The following is a 25,258-nucleotide window of genomic DNA, read 5'->3' as shown; positions in this document are numbered from 1 at the left end:
AAGAAGAGTGGATACTTGAAGGCAGTAATTGACACCTTGCTCCGAGCACGCAAGTTTTCCACATCCTTAAATTGTATACGAATATGGAGAATATTCGAAGCCTGGTGTGAAGACTGCGACATCCTTCCATGGGCAGTCAAAATTCCCATGATCCTGGAATTCCTGCAGGTCGGCCTGAAGAAGGGGTTGTCTCTCAACTCCATCAAGGTTCAACTGGCTACGCTGGCCTGCTTCAGAGCCAAAGTGGACGGCATCAGTCTATCTTCCCATCCACAAGTCTCCCGCTTCCTGAGAGGGGTCAAGGAAATCTGACCACCACTGAAGTGGCCAGTACCCCTATGGAATCTCAATCTAGTACTCGACTTCCTAGTGGGAGCTTCCTTCAAACCTACACGCGGTCTGTCCCTACGGCTCCTGACCTTGAAGACTGCATTCCTAGTGGCAATATGTTCAGCCTGTCGCATCTCCGAACTTCAAGCGCTATCCTGCCGGGAATCGTTCCTCAGATTCACACCGGGATCCATACAGCTACATACTGTCCCCTCCTTCCTTCCAAAGGTGGTTTCTCATTTCCATCTAAACCAAACCATCTCGCTGACATCTCCAGATGAGAATAAGGACTCTGAAGACTTACGCTGCCTATGCCATCTTAATGTCGGCAGACTCCTAGTCCGCTATCTGGAAAGATCGGAATCCGTACGAAAGACAGACCACCTATTCGTCCTTCACAACGGGAAGAAACAAGGGGAAGCAGCCTCACGGGCAACCATAGCCGGTTGGATCAAAGAAGTAATCAAGGCAGCCTACGTAGAGGCAGGCAAGCCTCCACCTGGGCAGAAACCAAGATGCTGTCATCTGCCGAGATCTGTCGGGCGGCGACGTGGTCCTCCATTCACACCTTCTCGAGGTTGTACCGCCTGGATGTTCAGGCCAGGGAGGACACAGCATTCGCTAGGGCAGTACTAAGTGGGCCACGGGCAGCCTCCCACCTGGTTCGGGAGTAGCTTTTGTACATCCCATTGGTCCTGAGTCCATCGGCTACACACTAGGAAATGGAGAAATTACTTACCTGATAATTTCGTTTTCCTTAGTGTAGACAGATGGACTCAGTATCCCGCCCACGGCTGCCTCATAATGTAAAAACCTCTGGTGACAATCCCCGAGAGCAAGACAAGCATGGGCAAGCCACGCTTTACCCATAGTTACCGGGTGTCGGCGTTTCTCAGTTGAGTGCACTGGCGATCTCCAGCTAAAATTCACGTCAACCAGTTCAAGTTAATCAAATTAATCTAGTTATTCAAGCACACATATATCCACAATTGCTTTTCGAGGAGAATACTGAAGAGCAGAGCTTCCTGCAGGGGTATATGTAGTGCTGATGTCAGATTGAAACCTGACTCCATCTCCAACTGCTATCAGGAGCACACTATACCCATTGGTCCTGAGTCCATCTGTCTACATTAAGGAAAACAAAATTATCGGGTAAGTAATATCTCCATTAAGCTCTGGAAGTTGTTGCCAGAGGATGTGGTTAGTACAGTTAGTGTAGCTGGGTTTATAAAAAGTCAATCAAGTTGACTTAGGAAATAGCCACTGCTTTACTGGCATCAATAGCATGGGATCTATTTAGTATTTGGGTACGTGACAGGTACTTGTAGCCTGGATTAGCCACTGTTGGAAACAGGATGCTGGGCTTGATGGACCTTTGGTCTGGCCCAGTATGGCAATTTCTTATGTTCTTATAAATGTTAAGAACCTCTCTGCTTTTGCCTAAGAGCTGAACGTTTATTCTTTAAATCCATTGTTTAGGTTTCACGTGAACTTTACGTGCAGAGACAGAAAGTCGGAATCTTATGATGATGTAGCCTTTCATTTCAATCCCCGCTTCAAACGCTCGGGCTGCATCGTTTGCAATACTTTACAAGAGGAGAAGTGGGGCAGGGAAGAAATCACTTACAAGATGCCTTTTGAAAAAGGGAAACTATTTAAGGCAATTTTCCTTGTCTTCAGTGATAATTTCCAGGTGAGTTATAAAGGAGAGAGGAAGGAAGTTGCCCATGTCTCTCGTTTCGCAGATGCATTTATGCTGGGGGGTTTATTTTTGGTATCAAGTTCAGATACGGTCTCCTACTTTTAAATGTTTCACTGCCGGACCTCCGTCTTTGCTCTTTATTGCTTAGCTGTTGAGACAGATCATGTAGAACCACCAGGATTCTCCTGCAGCCCCTGCCAATGTGTGCAAACCTTGCAGTCACCTGTCTCTGAAAAACTTGAAAAGATGCAGCCTTTTCCCTGATATCCTTCTGCCAGGCTGTAGCTGATGCTTTGAGATAACGAGACCCTAGACTAAAACCATTCGGTGTTTGGGGAAGAAGATGCTTTGGTAGGGCTGAATTTATTTACAAAAGATCGAGTGCAAGAAGTCTAGAGAAAGCTGAAATGTTCTGCTCTTTCTAGGTTGCTGTAAATGACAAACACCTACTGCAGTACAACCACAGAATTAACTTGGAGAAAGTAAATGAAATTGCAGTATATGGCAATGTGAAACTACGGTCAATTGAGTGTCTTTCTCTTACTGTAAGTTAATAAATATTTATTTATTTATTTAAAATCACTTCTAGACCACCTTCTGGCAACAATGCCAATCAAAGCAGTTTATAATACAAATAAAATATTTATAAAAATCAAAATCATAATAGCAAATTTCACATAAAATGAACACAAAATACAATTCATATCAAATAAACTAAAAATGGACAAAATGCATATTTGCTGCCATTGACATGTAAAACCACAGTGGTGGTTTACTGTGTTAGATTGCTCTTCATTTTAAGGAAGCCATCATTTAAAAGCCTGGACTAGAAAGAAATTAGTCTGTGCAAGATTACATACATGTACATAGATCCTGAAGGACTTACTTGATTTTGGCAAATCTAAGATTTTTTTGTGGGAGTGGGGGGGAGGAGGAGAGAAGCGGGTTTCAGACAGATTGATGGAGCACCAGCACAGTCTTCAGTAGAACAAATGAGAATTTAATGTATTAATTCTATCAATTAAAAAAATCCATCCATTCTCTTCCTTTAGTAATAACGTCTGCCAATCACCACCTTGGTTGGTCGGAATGCTTTCTCAATTGTGAGAAAAGAAAAGGCATTTAAATACCTTTTGGGTTGACATGAATTGCAGCCACAGCAGAGGCAAAATGTGATCTCCTAATGCAGCTCAGATTTCCCATTATTAAATAACTTACAGGCCGATACAGTACAGTGCGCTCCAAAATGGGCCGGTGGCTGTTGGGCCGAAAACCGGACGCTCAATTTTGCCGGCGTCCGGTTTCCGAGCCCATGGCTGTCAGCGGGCTTTAGGACCGACGCCAGCAAAATTGAGCGGCGGCTGTCAAACCCGCTGACAGCCGCCGCTCCGGGCTAAAAGGAGGCGCTAGGGATGCGCTAGTGTCCCTAGCGCCTCCTTTTGCCTGTTTCTACCGCACCACCTCATTTGCATACTGTATCGCGCGCACCAGCAAGTGGCCGGTGCGCGCGCCGGGAGAGCGGGCGTTCGTCCACTCTCCTGCGTTTTTACTGAATCGGCCTGCCATTCTGTTGATGGTTGTGTAAATGATAAGGAGTTATTTATAGGCATTTTCATGAATACTTGTATATATTTTGTGTAGCTTAAGTTGAGGATTTTAATCCCAGGAGTTACTGTCATGGAGAATGCCCACTGAATCTCTTCCACTGGTGCTGCCCCTGGAGCCCCTAGGCTGTGTGCCTAATGCTTAATGGGGCTGTCCTAATGGCTGGGATAGTGCCGTGCAGAAAACTGGCGTTTATTTCCTGAACTTGACTTTTGCGTCTGAGGCCAGTTGTTGCTGGGAATACTATGGAGGCGGCATTCACAGCTTTTGGGTGTTCAAGCCATTGGACAATACTGACACCTACTGGCCAGACTCATGGGGCACATAAGTGCACTGGCTGAATACTGTTGCTGCAGTGGCTGGGCTAGATGATAAAGGGTTAAAGATGGGCAGGAGATGCCAGGCAATTGCAAAGGAAGTCTCATGGCACCATAGCCCTAGTACTGGCAGATTTCAATTGAGCTGGTAGCCCAGTGGAGCAGGAGGAAACTATACTCCCAACAAAATTAAAGCCATAACAAAGAGAGTTTATGAGGCCAATATCCAGAAGCCATTTAGATGGATAACTGAAAAGTTATTTGTCTTATTGTCAAAGCAGTGATTAGAAGGCGTAGGCAGCTAAATTCTAACCGTATAAATCGGAGGTGTTCTGGGGGCTGGCGAGAGAAATTTCAGGGAGGAGCGGAGTTAGCCGTATAACTCATGCAGCTAGCTCTGGTTGTGCTGTAGGGCTATCCTAAATTTAGCCTGATATACCTATCTGGCTAACTTTAAGATAGCCAAGTATATTCAGCGGTACGTCGCTAAATATCCCTGTTAAGTTATCTGGATATCCAGCTAACTTAACTAACTGCTCCGTGGCTGAATATCAGCCCCTATATGTTTATGGTGTGCCATTTCTGATCTTTTTCACCTGCCTGTGGCACTGTATTTAGTATGGTACTGGGATGTTCGAACATGACATGAGTACCGAGAAACACAAATCATTAGTTAAGTTTTCCTAGAGATTATTTCTGTATAAAGAAGTAGATGAGCTTAGAAATAGGACCGATTCTTTCTGTAGAAATGGTAAATGTAGGATTGAACCTGTGGCGTAAGATATCGTGTTCTATGCTGTGACATGGGTGATCTGATTTTGGATAATAAAATGGATACATATAAAATTATCTTACACTAAAATAAGTTGAAAAAATCCCATTGATACAAAGTGGACAGAAAGGGTATTTGTTATGAAAAATAAGGTTATTCTAAATTCAATATATATTCAAATTTATAAAAGAGTGGCAATGATAATTTTAATTTTCTTATTTAATTAGTAAATTATCTCCCCACGTACATCATATAGATGGCTCTCTTTACACCATGGAGGTAAAGTCCTTAGTAAATAAATGGTCAAAAGTGCCTTCCTGATACTGCTGCAGAATATCTAATTGTAAATACTGTATCTTTATCCTCTACATGTCCACTTTACAGCCTTCAGAAGGTTTGCAACCTCTCTCTCTTGGGGCAGTTACAAAGAATGAGGAAATTGTAAGTTCACTTATTTTCCCTTCTCATGTGTAGTGGTTTGTTTCAAATTCTGTGTTGTTCTTTTCTACTTTGCAGGGAAAGAATCGTAGGATAGTTCATTTGGTGAGTGTTTTCATAATCAACAAAAACATGAGTTTCAAAAGAAACGTCTTTTCCTCTTTCATAACCTGAAAATATTGTATACTGTGTTTTACATGCATAGTGTATGTGTGTGACTCTTTTTACATAGACTGTACATATTGTGAAAAATTTGCCATCTTCAAGGAAGTCAGCACACCCTAATGTGACTCTTAGTTCATGAGATCCTCAGATGGGGGAAAAAACCATACTGGATAATCAGCAGAATAATAGGGAAAGCATTAAAACGCTAGGTAGAAATAACAACACATTACAATAGATTAGAAATGGAAAGCTGTAATGCAAAGAAAGGACAATGCAAGCACTTGACAGATTGTAGCCACACCCAGTGGCACAGGCAGCACCCAAACAGCATATGCTTTTCTCTTGCATGTAACAGGAACCACACCCAAAGGCCAAAGTGGAAATATTTTATTTATTTATTTAAAATTTTTTATATACCGCACAAGGGGTAGAAAAACTATCCATCTAAGCGGATTACATAGTTAGAATACATACACAATAAAAATTAAGACATTGCAATTTGTACAAAAACTAAACATGAGCTTTGTGCTTAGTAAACAGTAAAATATCGTGAAAATAAGTTAAAGTATTACTGTAAGTTGAAGGCCTGAATAAATAAATGACATACACAATGGATGACAGCAGAAGATATTTATTATGTAACAGTTTGTTCTATGACACACAACATCCACAGCACTTGAAATCTCTCATATCATAAAAAACACAGAAACACAACATGAAAGCGCACTTTGTCAGATAGCTGCCATGTCACAAACTGAGAGACCTACAAAGAGGAATATTCAATGCTTAAACACGACCCAGTGAAACTTGTCTCCTGGACCATGATGCAGTTGCAGATCTCCTCCAATCATCGACCTGGACCCAGAGAGCCCCGCCAAGTATGCTAAAGAGAAACAGGTGAATTTACCGATGTAATTTCACAGCCCTCCAGTTCTTTGCTGATAGGCTGTCTGCTTATAATGGAAGCAGAGGGTGCACATTAGGCTGATGTTAGGAACTGTGATGTCACTAACAGCATGGGCCTTTGCCACTGAAAATTGCACAAAGCATTGGTGAGCTGACTGGCTGAAGAAAATAAGCTTTGTGAGTGGGTCTTCTTTGAGAACAAGGTTGTGAAACATCTGCTCTCTGGCTCTGAGAGGCTTCTTGTCTGTGGACTGTGGTTGCAAGAAGCAGTTGACCCAGTTGTCACCAAGGTGACTGGCTAGTGGAATTGGGAGGAGATATAAAATAAGGTAACAATTTCCCAGGTCATTTTGTCTTAAGGCTCATAGCACCAGGTCCCAGCCTCAGTTCCAGTTGAGCTGGAAATGCAAAGGAGCAAGTGGAAACTGCCACGCCCAAAATGGTGAAAAAATACAATACAATATCCAAAAAGGAGACATAGGAACAAGATGCAAAAAGGAAGCAATAGAGCGAAGATATAGGAAAGTTTATATTTATTTATTTATTTATTTGTTTATTTATTTATAAAACATATATACCACTTTTAGATTTCTTAAGTGGTTTACAATAACAATATTCATAATTAAAACAAAACAATTTTCATTTGATACAATCATAAATAATTAGCCAATAAAATATGGATCATAAAAACTCAATGCTACCTAGACATCTGCAGCAGTAAATTTCTGCTATTTAACACCACTTTCATTTTACAATCTGCGATGATTATAAAGATTATCCCTAAGAAATGGGAAAATTAAAGGCTTGATTGAAAAAGAAAGATTTTATCAATTTTCTAAATTTTGTGATCGAGCTATTACGCTCCGCGGCCGCAGATGACTGCTACTACTCACCTCGCCTTTTACTACTTTGGCTCTGATGGGCGAACTTGCGGCTTCTGCCAGCTACCACAGGCCTTCCAGCCTCCGTTCCCGGGCCTACCTGTGCAGCATGGACGCTGCCGACCGCCATCTTGACCTCCAGGTTCCCTAGGCGCGCACGTGCGCTCTCCGACCTGCTTTATCCCACGTCATGGCAGGATCCTCAGGGGTGTCCCCATCAGATGACGTTATTTAACTCCAATATTTAAGCTCGCCAGTCCAGACAGCTGGTGACTTGGCAACAAGTTTACTTTCTGTTCCTACCTACTCTCACTTCAGCGTTGTTTCTTCCTGCTTCCGTGGTGTGAGACTATCGGGTACCCACTCCTCGGGGTCCTTCCTCGTCTCATGGCTATCTGCTCCTCGGAGGGCTTTTCACCAGGATTCCTGCCTGCCTCGCCCCTGAGGCCTTCTACAGAATTTCTACTTGTCTCCAGTCGATGTGAGTACCACGCTGTGTGTGTTATCTACATGGAATCCCTCTCCAGTGTACCCCGCTCTGCGGACCATTGCCGTGAGGAGCCACCTCCGGGCCTACCCTCTCTACGGACCAGCGTTGTGATAACACTGAGAGGAACCCTCGCCGGTGTACCCCGCTCTGCAGACCACTACCGTGACCTCCTACCGAGGAACCCTGTTGTGTACTACAGAGACTGTAACTACTTCCCCGCACCCCCGCTCCTCGGGTAGTACCGCAACTATTGCCTGACACTAGTCTTCAGCTGATTCTGACGTCAGCTTGCACTGGCGCTCCGTGGCCCGCCTTCTGGGGTTACCCTCTCTTTCTCCATACATAACTTCTGCTGTATATCATCCCGCAGCCAAGGCTCCGCCTCCCGATGGTGAGGCTCAACAGGGCTCCTCCCCTGGGTGGTACCACCTCTCACCTCGGCCAAAGGGCCCACATACTGACATATCCTAACAGATTGCCAAGTCGATGGACCTGGCACAGCTCTCGGCTATCCAGGCCATCCCTGGCCTGGCCCAGCGAATTTCAGATCAGCAGAAAGTTTTGGAGAACTTGGCTAACGCCATAAATATTTTAAATAACCGCCTGGACACTGCCTCGACGTCTGCCAAATTGAGCTCCACTCCACAGACGTCTGTTTCGGCCCCCTGTGCCCCTGCTGGCACCTCTTTGTTTTTCAGGTGACCCCCTTGTCCTGTAGGGGCTTCTTGAATCAGTGCAACATACACTTTTCCTTACAACCCACATACTTCCCTGACATAGCTACCAAGACAACATACTATCCCTGCTAGAAGAACGGGCATTGGCATGGGCATCACCCTTGTGGGAACGAGTGGACCTGATCCTCCAAGATCTGCCAGGCCTCCAAGATCTGCCAGGCTTCCTCGCCTTTTTCCGCTCCATCTTTGACGACCCCGCTTGCAAGGCTTTCACCGGTTCCACACTACTGCACCTGTATCAAGGTTCCAGATCCCTTACCGAATATGTCATCGAGTTTAGGATCCTTGCGTTACAGCTGCACTGGGATTTGGGCTGCCTACGTGCTATTTTCCTTGAAGGGTTGAGTCCACGCATTAAAGATGAGCTAGCAGCTCGAGAACTTCCTGACACTCTGGATGCTCTCGTGGATCTCGCAGGCCGCCTTGACCACCATCTCCGTGAACGCTCACTAGAGGTTCCAAGAAGGTGGCTACTGGTACTCCCCGCATCCACCCAGCACCTTCCACAAAGACCGCTGCTCCGCAAGATATCGATGAGGAGGAACCTATGCAGATGGGTTGCAGCCACCTCTCCTCGAAGGAGAGACATCACCGCCTACGTTCAGGGCTATGTATGTAGGGAGGCGAGCCAAAACCTGCTGGCGTCAGCGGACCAAACTTGCAAGGGACAACAGGGCAAGTGCTCGATCATGGGGCAGAAATGCCCTTTATTGCACTGTGTCCAGTCTGGCCCTGATGAATCCCAGGTGTGGCATTGGGATGAGATGGGACTTAGGGTAATTGATAACAAACCCCAGAGACAGCAAAACCGCAATGGTCAGATTGAGCGTACATAACACAACCTCCTGATGGCACTCTTAACCAGTTGATGTAGGGGAGCACGTGTATCCCCTGACAGCGGAGGTGCATCCCCACAACTGGCAGGCAATTGGTGAAAACCTGAGGGGCTGACGCAAGGCCGAATGGCAGCACTCTGTACTAGAAGTGATCCTTGCCCATAACAAATTGGAGATACTTCCTGTGAGCAGGAAAGATCTCGATGTGGATGTAGGCATCTTTTAAGTCGAGGGAGCACAATCAGTCTCCTTTTTGCAGGAATAGTATCAGGGTACCCAAAGAGACCATCTTGAACTTTTCTCTCTTTTTTTTTTTGTAAATAACGTTTTATTGAGAAAGTAATGACAAACACCACTTTTCAAAATACGGCAATAAATCTGTTGCTTATTTCATGTCCACAAAACCCTCTCTTGATTTGCCTTGTTATTATCCCCCATTCCTCCTACATAGAAACAACGGCAGAAAAAGACCTGTCAGCCCATCCAGTCTGGCCAGCAAGCTCCCACACTTATTTTCCCATACTTATCTGTTTCTCCAACCACCAAGTTCAGGGCCCTTCTTGGTAACTGTTTGATTCAATTTCCTGTCATCCCCTGCCATTGATGCAGAGAGTAATGTTGGAGTTGCATCAAAGGTGAGCATAAGGCTTAATGGCTAAAGGTAGTAACCGCCACATCAAGCAAGTTACCTCTATGCTTGTTTACCCAGACTGCACAGATTCAATGCCTTGTTGGATGTTGTCTGAATGTAAATCCTCTTTTCCACATTTATCCCTGCCATTGAAGCAGAGAGCAATGTTGTATATGCATTGAAAGTGATGTATCAGGCTTAATTGGTTTAGGGTAATAACCGCCGTAATAAGCAAGCTACCCCCATGCTTATTTGTTTACCCAGACTGAAGTTCAGTCCTTGCTGGTTGTTGCCTGAATGCAAATCCTCTTTTCCACATTTCTCTCTGCCATTGAAGCAGAAAGCAATGCTGTATATGCATTCAAAGTGATGTATCAGGCTTAATTGGTTTAGGGTAATAACCGCCGTAATAAGCAAGATACCCCCACGCTTATTTGTTTACCCAGACTGAAGTTCAGTCCTTGCTGGTTGTTGTCTGAATGCAGATCCTCTTTTCCACATTTTCCCTTGCCGTTGAAGCAGAAAGCAATGTTGGAGTTGCATTAACCGTGCGAAGGCTTATTGAGTAAGGGTAGTAATCACCAGGTAGTAGCCTCCATTTCAGCAAGCTACCCCCATGGCTCTTCTCTTCATTCCCATCCTCTAGCCTTTATGGATCCACAGTGTTTATCCCATGGCCCTTTGAAATCCTTCACAGTTTTAGTCTTCACCACCCTCTCCGTGAAGAAATACTTCCTGACATTGGTTCTGTGTCTTCCTCCCTGGAGTTTCAAATCATGACCCCTAGTTCTACTGTTTTTTTTTCCAATGGAAAAGGTTTGTTGTTGACCATGGATCATTAAAACCTTTCAAGTTTCTGAAAGTTTGTATCATATCACTTCTGCTCCTCCTCTCCTCCAGGGTATTCATATTTAGGTTCTTCAGTCTCTTCTCATAAGTCATTCGATGAAGACTATCCACCTTTTTGGTTGCCCTTCTCTGGACCGCCTCCATCCTGTCACTGTCCCTTTGGAGATACGGTCACCAGTACTGAACACAGTACTCCAGGTGAGGCCTCACCAAGGCCCTGTACAATGGGATCATCACTTACTTTCTCTTACTAGATATTCCTCTCTCTATGCAGCCCAGCATTCTTCTGGCTTTAACTATCGCCTTGTCACATTGTTTCACTGACTTTAGATTGTTAGACATTATTACCCAAATGTCTCTCCCTTGCCCCGTGCACATCAGCCCTTCACCTCCACCCCCCCATCAAATAGAGTTCTTTCAGATTTCCACACCCCATATTCATGACTCTGCACTTGTTGGCATTGAATCTCAGCTGCCATATCTTTGACCACTCTTCCAGCTTCTTTAAATCCCATCTCATTCTCTCCACTCCTTCCGGCGTGTCCACTCTGTTGCAGATCTTAATATCATGTGCAAAAAGACAAACTTTACCTTGTATCCTATCCTGTTCCCTCCCTTCCCCTTATTGCATATACATTTACACAGCAGTAGAAATGTACATGTCCAGTCCCACATATCAATTATGCATTCATTCGGATGTTTCTCATATTGGTCTGAACTTAGTTATTTAGCCCCTATTGGATGTCACAGAGTTGGGATGTGCTTTCACCCATTGTTCAAAGGGAAACCAAATGGATTCATGTTTGGTTACAGTATCATATTTGAATGCTGCAATCTTTTCCATTCCCTAAATTCCCAAAAGTTTAATCACTACCAAATATCTGGGAGGAGCCTCACAGCGTCTCCACCAGGCTGTCACTATCAAACGTCCTGCAGTTGCCACATATCTTACAAATTTGCATGGTATTGACTGCCCAATGCCTTCGACCAGCCCCAACAGCCAAATCTCAGGGGTTAGTGGCACCTCTAAATCTAAAATTTCTGTGGTTAGCCACCATACCGCTGTCCAAAATTTATGTATTACTGGACAATCCCACCATATATAATAGAAATTAGCCACCGAGTTGCATTTCTTCCAGCATTTATCAGAAACAGAGGGGTACCATCTAACTAGCTTGTCAGGGCATAAATACCACCTAAATAGCATTTTGTATCCGTTTTCTATCATAGATGTGGACATAGAATATTTCCCCAAGCCATAAAAACAATCGTCCCATTGAGCTTTATCTAGACTCATCTCCATATCTCTTTCCCATGCCTTAAGAAGGGGATCTGAGACTTCCTGGATGACGTCACTGGGGTCAACAGCACTGTGAGCTCTGGCTCCGGGCCCTCCCCCCCCCCCCCCCCCGAATCGGCCGCCATCCTTCCCTTAAAATTAGAAAAAAACATTTTATCTTGGCTGGATGTAGTGCAGGACGTCGAGGGATGTTATTTTGCCACAGTTTGGCGAAAAAACGAGCATTCAGAGACTCGCAGTGAGCCCGAGATTGGTGCGGCCTACCTTGTTCCCCTGGTGAGTTTGCTCCGGAGCACCTCTGCTCAAATCGGCCGTCATCCTTCCTCAGACTGTTTTTCTTTTGCCTGTCTGGCGCTTGGTGGTGATAGAGGAAGTGTGGGGCTGTCGATTCGCCGCGGCTGGGGACCAAAACGAGCACTCTGCGACTTGATATGCGCCAAAGATCGGCGCGGACTCCCCAGAAGAAAAGGCATAGTGTGGCCAAGATGGCTGCCGTCATCGCAGGAGACAGCACAGCTCCGGTGGCAGAGGTCTTTGAGACAGCCCTCTTAAAAATATCTGCTAGGGTTGCTGAAGTGCTGGATGCCAGGCTGTTAAAAATTCAATCCTCCATGGAGGAAATAAAGAATGCAGTAGAGGGGTAGGCTAAAAGGCTGGACGAGGCGGAGCATAGAGTATCTGATCAGGAAGACCGGCTACATATTGTGGAAAGGCAAGTACAAGACCTAACCATGCAAAACTCCTCGCTGCTGGACCGTTTAGAGGATCAAGAGAATAGGAACCGGCGTAACAATATCAAAATAATTGGCCTTCCAGAATCCGTGTCAGACCAAGAATTGTATGATCTTATTGAAGTCTGGCTGCCGGCTTAGGTGGGTCTGACTTTGATTTCTGGTTGCTTGCGCTGCGAAAGGGTACACAGAATGGGGCTGACCAGGGAAGCGACTAGCAAGTCTTGGCCTGTGATGGCCAGAATTTTAAACTGGTCCCACAAAATTCAACTTATGAAAGCCTTTCGGCAGCACAGGGGTAGGGAATATCAGGGCCACCGGATCATGCTGTTTCATGATTTCTCCGCAGCGGTCTCAGCACAGCGTAAAGCTATGTCTCCTGAATGCACAGAGTTACATAAAAGGGGGATCCAGTTTGCACTACTTTTTCCTGCCAAACTCCGAGTGCAGCACAATGGTACTACCCTGTTTTTCTCTAAAAAGGAGGAAGCCAATTCTTTTATATCCTCGCTGGAACAAGTCAATGCTATTTGAATGACGCAGCTCTGTTGGACTGAAATTCGCCAGCAAGTCAGGTTTTCAAATTCCTAGCAGTGTGAGCCTGCTGGTTATGCATTTGCAAAATACATTGTTTTTCAATTCACTGTAGTTACCCTATGACTGACTTTGGGCCCCTAATTAAGGGTACAATTCTCGTCTCCTCACAGTTTTTTTTTTATTACAGTTCACTGTTCTTTGAGGGGCAGTTCAGCGGTTTAGTAAACTTCAAAGTTTCTGTTTCATTGTCACCAGCTATAGTGCCTTAAGTATAAGGAAGGGGATGGTGGCGGCGAAGGCTTGGGGGGGGGGGGGGGGGGGGGACAGAGGGAAGCCCATGGCCCTATGGGGCAGATGGGTATTTCGTGCCTCTTGTGGAGCAAAGGTTATGGGGTTGGATGAGAACTGTATGCATGGAGTATGTGTGGGTATGGATGCAGACCGTGTGTGTGTGTGTGTGTAGATGTGTGGGAAACAGGTTAGAGGGGAGGGTTCAAAGATTCGCCCAGGAGCCCTTTCGGTTCCTTAAATTTGTCTGGAAAGATTTTCTATTGTCTCGGACGTGGGAGGTGGGGCGCCCAGGCTGGGGGGCGCTCAGTCCCTCCACTGTCATTGTCATTTCTGTGCTATCTGCTGTTATTATGTTCCCTTTAAACCGCTGACATGGTATCGGGTAAGATAACAGCTCTGAATGTGGATGGCATACATTCTCCAATCAAAAGGAAAAAATTGCTATCCATGTTTCAGCGTTCCAAATCACAGGTGGTCTTTTTACAGGAGACTCACTTGACGGAGTTGGAACATAACAAATTGAAGCGGGAGTGGGTTGGGAGCTGCTACTCATCCTCGTATTCTTCGTGACAGAGGGGAGTAGCAATACTTCTGCACAAACAGGTACCATTTCAGCTGGATGAGGTGTTACAGGATGTGGAAGGTCATTGTGGTGGGGACACTCTGCCATCAAAGAATAGCTTTTTTTAATGCCTATGCTCCAAACGTCTATTCCCATGATTATTTCACTCATTTGGTGAGTATTTTAACAAAATTACCTGATTGCGCCCTCATTTTGGGAGGTGACTTCAATTCGGTCATGGATAAGCAAATTGATTGTAAGCCCCCTAGAGCTGCGAGCAGTAATGACATGCATCAAGGCGTTAATTTTCTCTGTAATGAACTCAATTTAATAGATGTTTGGAGGACTCTACACCCGGGGGAACAGGATTTCACATTTTTTTTCCCATCCTCATAGCTCTTATTCAAGGTTGGATTATATTTTGGTGCCCAAGCGTTTTTTTTCTCGCGTCTCAGACGCCACTATCGGGCCTATTTCAATTTCTGATCATGCCCCTGTCTCTGTTACTTTAAATTTGGGTAGGTCCTTTCCTGCAGCTTTTTCTTGGAGAATGCCTCCAGATTTAGACTCTGATGTGCGCGGAGTACCTTAAAGAGGGATGGGACGAGTATATTCAATTCAATAATACACCCGGCATTGACCCGCACACGCTTTGGCTCACTGGAAAAGCAGTAATGAGGGGGAAAATTATTGCTTACGTTGACACGCGTAACAAGCTGAGAAATGCAGAAATTCTGCGTCTTACTACGGAGTTAAAGCGAACGCAGGTTAAATTTGCTTGCGACTCAACTCCAGCCAACAAGCAAGAGGCTGACCAGATATGGAATGCCTTAAACAATGCTCTGCATCAGAGAGCGTCAAAATCCTTAAGATATTTTAAATATCAATTATTTAAACATGGGAATGTTCCGGGTAGGCTTCTCCCGAACTTAACCAGACCTTGAAAAACCAAGTCATTGCAGGGGTCAAGGGTAGTGAGGGTACCTATCATACTGATCCACATAATATTGAAGCGAGTTTTGTAAAGTATTACAAGTTGCTATATGCATCTAAACCCTTCCCTCGATTGCAGTCGGAAGCTTATTTTCAACATCTAAATTGGCCAAACCTGCCTGGAGACACCCTTCATACATTAAATGCCCCCATTGTGGACTCTGAAATTTTTGCTATCATACAGAAACTGAAAAAGGGCAAGGCAGCTGGTCCGGATGGGCTAAGTAAGAAGTTTTACAAAATCCTAAAGTTCCCATTATTGACTAGTTTAACTTCATATTATAACTTTCTCCTTCAGAGTAAGAACCTCCCACCGTTTGAAAATTGTTCCACTATCATTTTATTGCCAAAACAAGGGAGGGATTTACAAGAGGTGGGATCTTACCGGCCCATATCTCTAATAAATGTGGACATCAAAATTCTTGCAGCAGTTTTGGCAGCTCGGCTCAGCATTATCTTGCCCACCTTGGTGCACTCAGATCAGACTGGCTTTGTTTCTCATCGTCAAGGGGTGCAAAATGTGAGACGGCTCATTGCTGCCCTAAATTATTATCCCCAGGAGGAAGCTCTTATTCTAAGTTTGGATGCCGAAAAGGCTTTTGACTCCTTATCCTGGGACTATATGTTTTGGGTGCTTCAGCAATATGGGATAACTGGGGACTTTGTTACGTGGCTACAAGTTCTGTACAGCAATCCTAGTGCCAAAATTCTTATTAACGGAGGTTTATCGGTCTCCTTCCCTCTGCAATGTGGGGTTCGGCAAGGGTGCCCACTTTCCCCCCTACTATTTGTACTGGCAATAGAGCCATTAGCTGAGAAGTTACGACGGGACAAAGGATTTGGGGAATCAGTTTGAGTGGACATCCCGTTAAACTTGCTTTGTTTGTGGATGACATTCTGCTCTTTGTCGAACGACCCCGGCAGAGTGTGCCCGTAATACTCTCTATTTTTACACAGTTTTGGGATATAGCGGGCCTTCGCATTCATTTTTCCAAGTCAGAAGCATTGGCCCTACATTCATGGCTTCCACAGACGTGGCCTGGCTCCTTCCCCTTCAAATGGGCACCTGGGAAATTAAAATATTTAGGAGTATGGATCCCCAGAGAATTGGATAAGCTTTATGAGTAACATATGTGAAACCTTGGCATCCTTAGGGCGGCAGTTGCAGGCCTGGCAGTCTCTTCCCCTCAATTTTTCAGGGCGTTGTGCTCTAGTTAAAATGATGATTGTTCCTAAATTGCTATACAAGTTACACATGCTTCCCCTTTGGCTTAAGGTTTATGATCTAAATAAATTGCAGAGGGGGTTGACCCAATTTATATGGGCGGGTAAGCGTGCACAGATTGCCTATCAAACACTGGTACACCCGAAGGCTCGGAGTGGATTGGGCCTGCCTGATTTCCGTGCTTACAATGTTGCTTGTCAGATGCGTTTTATTGGGGAATGGACTCTTGATGAATATACTTACTGTGAAGAAGGGATGTTAAATCGTATAACTTGGCCCTGGTCTCCTCTCTATGTGGTCCAAGTTCCTGCGGCCAAGGTACAATCTCTCGATATTCCCAAATGTTTTTTTTATCCATGCCGAAAGGCCTGGCGGTGGCTCCGTCGGCTGTATAGATTGCCTGGCTTGTTCTCATTGTTTACCTCGCTGGTGGGTAACTGTGATTTTCAGCCAGGTATTATCACCAGTGGCATCTTCAAAACTTGGGCTCGCTGTGGACTTAGGCATGCCTTTCATTACTTTGAAGAAGACGTCCCTCAAGTGTTACAATATACAACTATGGTTGAGAATTACAAGTTACCCTGTAAGTTTTTCTTTGCCTACCTACAAGCTCGCCACTACTTGCAGGCTTTTCGCTGGCAGACAGAGGAGTATGCACGCGAAACTGCTTTTGCTAAAACACTGAGTGTGCGTACTTACATAATTCTATACAGGGATGGAGTAGATTGATTTCAAACACGCGATTGAATCCTCATCTTGATCTTCTGGCCCACTACTGGGCGCCGTTTTGTGCAAAGGATGTTACAGTTCCCTTCCTTACTACATGCTTCACTTCTCTACATAAACGACTGAAGGACTGCGGGTTGCGTGACCTGCAATTTCGGATTATCCATCATACTATTTGTGACAATGTGCGCCGTTTTCGAATGGGTCATCTCTCCTCTCCACTATGTATTAAATGTTCCACAATAGAGGGTAATATTTGAATTAGCCAACACACTTCCAACTTGCTCCAAAATTATAGACGCACTCCGTGTAGCTGATGTTTAACTGTTATATGTGTATGACCGTCATAATAGGCATCATCGTTTTGGCTTTCGCGGATTTCAACTCTGCCTTGTTTTTAATCATATGGTCATTTCAGTTCATGAATGAAAAATTGTTCATTTTTTTTCAACAACGTTTTTTTATGCACGTAAAATATTTCTCTTAAAATTTATATGTGTACCTTAAATATGCACTTAACTTATTTTTTCATTCCGTCAGTCTTCTTGATTGTCTTGCTTCAATTTGCAAGTGACTCGATGACCCAACACTGAACAGTGTTTCGGACTGCTGCCAACATTTTCCCAGTCCTTTCTCAAGGGTGAATATTTCTGCGTCAAAAAAAATTGCATTTACTTCATATTACGTGATTATTTTTTAGTACTTGCCATGATTAAAATGGACTACAGCCTATCCAACAGTATAAGTGTACAAGGACATACAGTCCTTGTACACTTCCATACCACAATTTGAAGCTCTTCAAATAGTAGAAAAAACTTTAAATCAGCGTGAACGCCCACACAGAATCTCTACGGAATTTCTGATGAATCTTGCGAAATTGGCGTTATGTGAAAATTTCTTCCTTTTTCAACAACAATGGTACAAACAGATACATGGAACTGCTATGGGGGCCACTATGGCCCCCAGTTTAGCTAATCTATATGTAGCCAATTTCGAAAATGTATTTCTATATGAAGCAGTGCAATTTGCAAATATTTCCCAATACACTCGTTACATAGATGACATTTTCTTTCTGTGGCACGGAAGCGTAGATCAGTTATTATTGTTTCATCAATGGATTAATTCACTTGATAATAACTTGAAGTTTACTATTGAATTTCATAATTCACATATAGATTTTTTAGATATACACATTGAAAAATCAGCTAACAAAGTTACAACGACTTTGTTTCGCAAATCGTGTGAAACCAATACCCTTCTGCACTTTTCCAGTTTTCATCCACATCACTTAAAGAAAAATCTGCCAATAGGACAGTTCTTGCGGTTAAAACGCATATGTAGTGCAAAAAGTTTATTCCAAGCAGAAGCAGAGATTCTAGCAAAAAGGCTACTAAATAGAGGATATCCAAGTTATTATATTAAGAAAGCTTGGAAAAGAGCTACAAATGTAGCGCAATGCTGGTTGTTATTGGATAAACAAAAAGACAATAACCCCCCGTTGGTCTGTTCCATTCCGTTTTCTAATAAAGCTGGAGCAATAGCAGCATCCATTCATCAACATTGGACTGTGTTAAGACCACATGCATCAGTATTTGAAGACCGTCCGATAGTGGCTTACAGCCGCGGTCGGAATATAGGTGACAGCATCATTCAGTCATTTTTACTTGAACCGCAACTGGATGAACAAAATTTACCACATGGAAGTTGGCCATGCATAGGATGTATGATGTGCAAACAAGTAATCACAGGAGAAATATGGACAAGTGTGAATGGGTACAAACATGTGTTGCGTGTGTACACTGACTGTAAGTCCACTCAAGTTATATATTTGATTGAATGTCTGTGCAAATTATATTATGTAGGTAGAACCAAAAGAATGATCCGTACTAGATTGACGGAACATAAAAGCTGCATTACAACGGAAAAAATTACAGCTCCCCTGGTAGTACATTGCAAAGAACAAAACCATGGATTTGGAGACTTACGTTGGAGAATTTTGGAAAAAGTCGATGCACATCCGCGTGGGGGAGATATTAACAAAATATTAAATTTCAAGGAACAACAGTGGATATTTAGGCTCAACACCGTCAGCCCTAGTGGTTTAAATGCTTCCATTGAGTGGTATTCCTTAATATGAATCAATGACGTCTCGAGTAAAGGTAGGGATTGGATTAATAGAGTGGGTGGAACCCATTAAGGGCAGCCTTAAATGACGGTTCCGGTTGGGTGCCGGATGTTGAAGAGCAAAAAAACGCCAGGTCGCCATTGTTCAGATGGAGAAAAAATGAATTAAAAGAACGAAGTAAGTACACAAAGATACCGGTTATACTGTTGGATAGGCTGTAGTCCATTTTAATCATGGCAAGTACTAAAAAATAATCACGTAATATGAAGTAAATGCAATTTTTTTTGACGCAGAAATATTCACCCTTGAGAAAGGACTGGGAAAATGTTGGCAGCAGTCCGAAACACTGTTCAGTGTTGGGTCATCGAGTCACTTGCAAATTGAAGCAAGACAATCAAGAAGACTGACGGAATGAAAAAATAAGTTAAGTGCATATTTAAGGCACACATATAAATTTTAAGAGAAATATTTTACGTGCATAAAAAAACGTTGTTGAAAAAAAATGAACAATTTTTCATTCATGAACTGAAATGACCATATGATTAAAAACAAGGCAGAGTTGAAATCCGCGAAAGCCAAAACGATGATGCCTATTATGACGGTCATACACATATAACAGTTAAACATCAGCTACACGGAGTGCGTCTATAATTTTGGAGCAAGTTGGAAGTGTGTTGGCTAATTCAAATATTATATAAGTTGCCGATACAGTCAAGCAAAAAATAGCTATTATTCTTACTCTGGTTTTTGTTGAGTTCCACAATAGAGGGTACCATGTTGATCGGCTGATTCTCTGCTCTTCCCTGGAGACTTTCTGGAAAAATATACTGGCCTGTGTCAATAAATGTATTCAGCTACCTTTACGATTGTCTGCTGTGCTCCTATTGGCAGGACCGCAGGCGCTCCTGGTGAAATGTACGGGGGCACAGGATCGCTTTGGCAGGACTGCTTTTCTACTAGCTTGCCGAACAATACTTGCTGAGTGGATTGAGCCTGCGAGTACACCCTCACTTGTGGCCTGGCACCATCGCATGATGGACATGCTTTTGCTGGAACGCATGGATTTTCCCAAGTCTCCTCAGCCTAGGGATAAGCGATATGTAGATTGCTGGGCTTGCTATTACTCTTCTCTCACCTTGGATTTCCAGACTCAATTGCTTACAGCAGGATATATTGAAACTTGGTACATCAACTCTCCCGGGGCGAGTAACTCCTGAGTAGCCTTGCTACTAAATTCTCTTGATCAGGGTTTCTCTTTCCCTAAATGCTTGTAGGGCTCTTGGGTGGGGGTGGGGGGGGGGGCGCGAATGAGGTTGGAAGGTGAGGTGGTTGTCTGAATGGGGTGTATGTGGTGTGTTTGGTTTGTGAAGTTTGAATGAGTTGGGAGTGGTGGAGGTTCTGGTTGCTTACTGGGGTGGGTATTGTTACTAAACAGGAGGCCAGCGTCACTACTGTACTGTTTGTTCTCTTGTTGCTATTGTTTTTGAATATGTTGCAGTGCTAGTGGAAATGCTTGTCTTCACAATGAAAATGATTTTGCAAAAAAAAAAAAAAGAAGGGGGTCTGAATAGGGATCCTCCTCACAGAGAGTTTTATATAGTTTGGAAATCAATTTAGATGGTTTTTGAGATAGGGCACACAGGCCTTCAAAAAAGGAGACTCCTTTTAGAAGGTCCCGCTTGACTTCCTCAGAATTTAGAAAGTATCACAATTGGGCATATGCTAAAAAGTCCTTGGAGATAAAACTGTATGTATTTTGGAGTTCTGTGAAAGGGACTACCCGGCCCACGGACCACACTTGATTGTCTTGAGATCACTAGATTCCCATTTCTTAAAGAGGTCATATTCCCATCCCATCGGAAATCCCTCCAAATCCCTGATCAGAGAGGGAAAAAAGTACCTCTCTTTTCCTACCAACTTTCCCCGCCACTTCAACCATAGGTAGAGAGTACATCGCATGGAAGGGAGAATGTTTACGTCCTTGATATTAAACGTCTTTCTTCCCCAGAACAAAGTAGTAAGTGGGGTAGGACGCAGTAAGTTTTGCGCTATGTCTTTCCATTGTTTTTTATTCGAAGATAGATGAAACGCCACTACTGTCTGCAATTGAAAAGTAATATAATAGTTTGTAATATTAGGTACACTAAGATCACCTGCTGCTTTATTTTGATAGAGGACCCTTCTAGCTACCCCTGGGGGGCGGCATTTCCATATGAATGAAAAAACCTTTTTTTGTAAAACCTTTAGGCATGTGTCAGGAACAATACACGACAATACCTGGAACAGATAAGCCTTGGGAGAAACTTCATCTTAATCACTGCTATTCTACCCATCCATGAAAATTGAAGCCTCTCCTACTTTTTTAAGTCGGAGTGAAGAGAATGTATCAGGGGGTCGTAATTAACTTTGAACAGTTCCTTAGATTCTAGCACTATATTTACCCCTAGATACTGAATAGGGCCCTGCGTCCATCTAAATGGGTATATACGTTGCAGTAAGAGCACTGGTCCGATGGGATACAGATAGGCAAAATCTCAGATTTATCCATATTTACTAGAAAACCAGATACCTTCCTGAAGCTTTCCAATTCTCTGGTCACCTCTACAAGGGATATGTCAGGATTAGTGAGAGAGAAAATATCATCTGCATATAGTGAAATCTTATACTGCTCCAAACCTATAGGTATTTCCCACAATTCCCTAGGACTTGCGAATCCTTTCTGCCAGTGGTTCCACACTAAGAGCAAAAAGTAGTGGGGGAAAGCGGACACCCTTGTCTTGTCCGCCTGCATATAGGAAAGGAGCATGTATAGCTGTTATTGATTTTCAGGCAAGCCAGAGGTTCCCGATATAGTTTTTGCATCCATCCCAAGAAGTTGCCACCTACCCCCATCTTATCCATCACTGCAAATAGAAAAGGCCAGTGCACTCTGTCAAATGCTTTTTCTGCATCTATCTTCAAAAACAGAGATGGAGTATGCTTATGTTGTACCATAGATATTAGATCTAGAATCTTTCTTATGTTATCAGATATGGTCCTCCCTGGCATAAAACCCGCTTGATCCGCCTTAATTAGGGGGCCAATCGCAGATCTTAAACGATTCGCCAATATTGTTGCCAATAGCTTAAGATCTATATTGATCAAAGAGATGGGGCGGTAGGACCCACAAATTGTCACATCTTTCCCAGGCTTAAGCAATACTGTTATCCCCACAAGATTCCCAAAGGGAAGCAGTCGTTCCCCCCCCCCCCCCCCCAAATAGCATTGAACATATTCAATACCCCTACAAACGATTTATAAAATAAAGGGGAAAATACATCCCTGCTTGGAGCCTCGCCTGGTTTTAGATCTTTAATAGCCCTTTAAACTTCAGTAATCGAAATAGGATGTCCTAACATCTCTTGAGCCGTTTTCAGTAATACTGGCAGATCCACCCCCTCTAAATAGCCCTGAATTGCTACAGAGTTAGCAGTGTTCTCCTTTTTTTTGTAATTTGTTTTATTTAACAACACAGTTTAGAATATAACAGTCAGAGCAACCATAGTATATCGTCAATCGTAGTCTTTTTATACAGCAACGTGGAAAACTTAACATACATTGATAGAGAAGCTCTTCAAATTGCATACGGTTGTGGTTACAAAAGGAAAATAATATAACATGAAAATAAATCGTAACAATTCTATTGGCTTCCATTTATGGCTTACTCTTCAAAAAGGAAAATAAATGTTGTTTACCTTGTTGTTCTGTGATTATTAATTTTCTCCCCCCCCCCCCCAACCCTACCCATCCCCAGCTAATGTTATCCCACTACTAAGACCTCCCTAAGATGTACATTATAATTTTGCTTCTGGAACCAAGTGCTATCAGGATTACAAAGAGAAGCAGTAAGGGCATGGAAGTCAATCAAAATAGGAACGGTGGAGCCCTGGGCCAAGAAGTCCTCTATGAAACATCGCTCCAGAGCAGCCTGATAGATTAATATTTCAGCTAAAGTTGGAATTTCTCCAGCCAATATAGGGCTGCCATACATGTTCAAAGTTATGTAATCTATCTCCCCGAATTGCTGTCAACTTCTCCATGTAAAACACCTTTTCCAAATGAGAGCGAAAGTGATTTAAAGAAGGAACTTCAGTTTTTCGCCACCAGAAGCTAATTTACATTTAACAGCAGAAAAAACCTGATATAACTAGCGTTGTGTATAGGCCGTACCTACGTCGAGAGGAGCATGCAAAAGGTATTTTTTGGGATCAGTGGGGACAACTACACTCATTAGATCAGAGATAAAATCCCTAATCACCTCCCACAACTGTTGTACCCTTGGACACTCCCACCACAGGTGCACGAATGTCCCAATCTGCCCACACCCCTTCCAGCAAGAACTATCAGTACCCCCATACATTTTGCATAATTTATCTGGGGTTAGATGCAACCTGTATAACACTTTATATCCATTTTCTTTAATGGAAGTAGAGACTGAATCCCGACTAATAGCATGGAAGATTTGGTCCCAGGTCTCGTCAGCCAGTACTTCCCCTAAGTCACGCTCCCACGCATGTTGAAAGGTCGCCTTGCCTTGAAACGTACCCTTGATAAGAGTGAGAATTTTAGTGATTGGGTTGGAGACTCTCTTGTTTTGAGAGCATACATTTTCAAAGAGGGATTTACCCTTACGAAGTTCTGGTCCTATATGGGCCGTACTGAAGAAATGCAAAATTTGATTGTAAGCATAGATGTCTGTATCTTGTAGCTAGAAAAGACATTATAAATCTGAGAAGGGTAAAGGGCGTTGACCATCCCATAATTGTTCCCATTTGTAAAGACCATGGGACTTCCATCGAGTAAAAATACCATATTCATAGTCCGGAGGGAAAGACTTGTCGTATTGAAAAGAAGTGCGATAATATACTTGCTTATGGCCCACTAATCTATCTTTCCACTTGTCCCAGACTTGAAACAAGAGTTGTGTGAAGGGGGAGAGATCTTTGTTGTCCCTACACCCTCACTGCCATGTCCTTACATGAAGGGGAGGTGTGCCGTCAAGAGGTGATCCTACTCTCACCCATGGTTTCAGTGTGCCCTCAAAATGTGAAGTAAGGAATGCATTCAGTTGGGAAGCACCGAAGTACCAAATTCGATTTGGTACCTGTAAGCCGCCACGTAGCTTCTCCTGTAATAGAGTGGACCGGGCTACCCTGTGTGGTCTCCTTTTCCAGATAAATCTAAGTAGCTTACGTTGCCATAGGGTCAGCGTAGCATTGGGCACTTGTATGGGAAGGGTTTGGAAAAGAGAACCGAGCCGGGGCAGTATATTCATCTTAATTATTGCTATCCTGCCGAACCAGGAGATCATTTAATAAAGTTAGGGCCCAGGTTAAATTTATCTAAAACTTTAAACAGGTACGGCTAATGTACTCTGTCAAAAGCTTTCTCTGCATCAACAGCTAATAGCACCATAGGGGTACGTACCTGCTTCGCTTGTCACATCACCTCCAAAACTCTCCTCACATTATCCAAGGCCAATCTACCCGGAACAAAGCCAGACTGATCTTTGTGTATTAGGGATGGTGCCACCATGGCGAGCCTGGTAGCCAGGATCTTGGCCAAAAGCTTAAGGTCGATATTTATTAGGGATATGGGACGGTATGATCCACATAGGATAGGGTCCCTGCCACTCTTGGCCAGTATTGTGATGCCGGCTAGGTTCGATTCTGGGGAAAGTGAGCCCTCCCCAATCAAAGCATTAAACATAGCGAGCAGGGATGGTATCACCACCGCTTGGAACATCTTGTAAAATTTGGCTGTATACCCATCAAGCCTTGGGGATTTACCCACCTTAAGCTCTTGAATTGCCTTCTATAATTCAGTGTGAATGATTTCTGCATTTAGAAATTGTTGGGCTTCGTCAGATAGGGAAGGAAGTTCAACACCTGCCAGACAAGTTCAACACCTGTCATCTATAGTAATAGTCTCCACCGCCGTGCCGGGAGCATATAAATCAGTATAAAAGGCTGTAAAGCATGCGCTAATTTCTTCAGCTGTAAGCAAAAGATCCCTTGAGACATCTTGTATCTTAGTAATGTGTGATTGTGCTACCTGTTCTTTTAAGCAT

General features: G+C 43.6%; 1 protein-coding gene across 5 annotated transcripts in view; it reads left to right on the top strand.

Moving 5' to 3' along the window:
• Positions 1-25,258, top strand: part of LGALS8 (galectin 8) — a 214,223-nt gene that overhangs the window by 17,315 nt on the left and 171,650 nt on the right. For 3 of the 5 annotated variants that reach the window (XM_029593819.1, XM_029593822.1, XM_029593823.1), the window contains 4 exons: positions 1,810-2,023; positions 2,458-2,577; positions 5,111-5,167; positions 5,243-5,269. In XM_029593819.1, coding sequence (XP_029449679.1) covers positions 1,810-2,023; positions 2,458-2,577; positions 5,111-5,167; positions 5,243-5,269 — 418 coding nt within the window. The remainder of the gene's footprint in view (positions 1-1,809; positions 2,024-2,457; positions 2,578-5,110; positions 5,168-5,242; positions 5,270-25,258) is intronic. The other 2 variants (XM_029593820.1, XM_029593821.1) reach the window with 2 other exon arrangements.

The sequence above is a fragment of the Rhinatrema bivittatum genome, chromosome 3, assembly GCF_901001135.1.
Source record: "Rhinatrema bivittatum chromosome 3, aRhiBiv1.1, whole genome shotgun sequence".
In the NCBI taxonomy this organism is placed as follows: domain Eukaryota; kingdom Metazoa; phylum Chordata; class Amphibia; order Gymnophiona; family Rhinatrematidae; genus Rhinatrema; species Rhinatrema bivittatum.
This window is presented reverse-complemented; position numbering and strand designations above follow the sequence as displayed.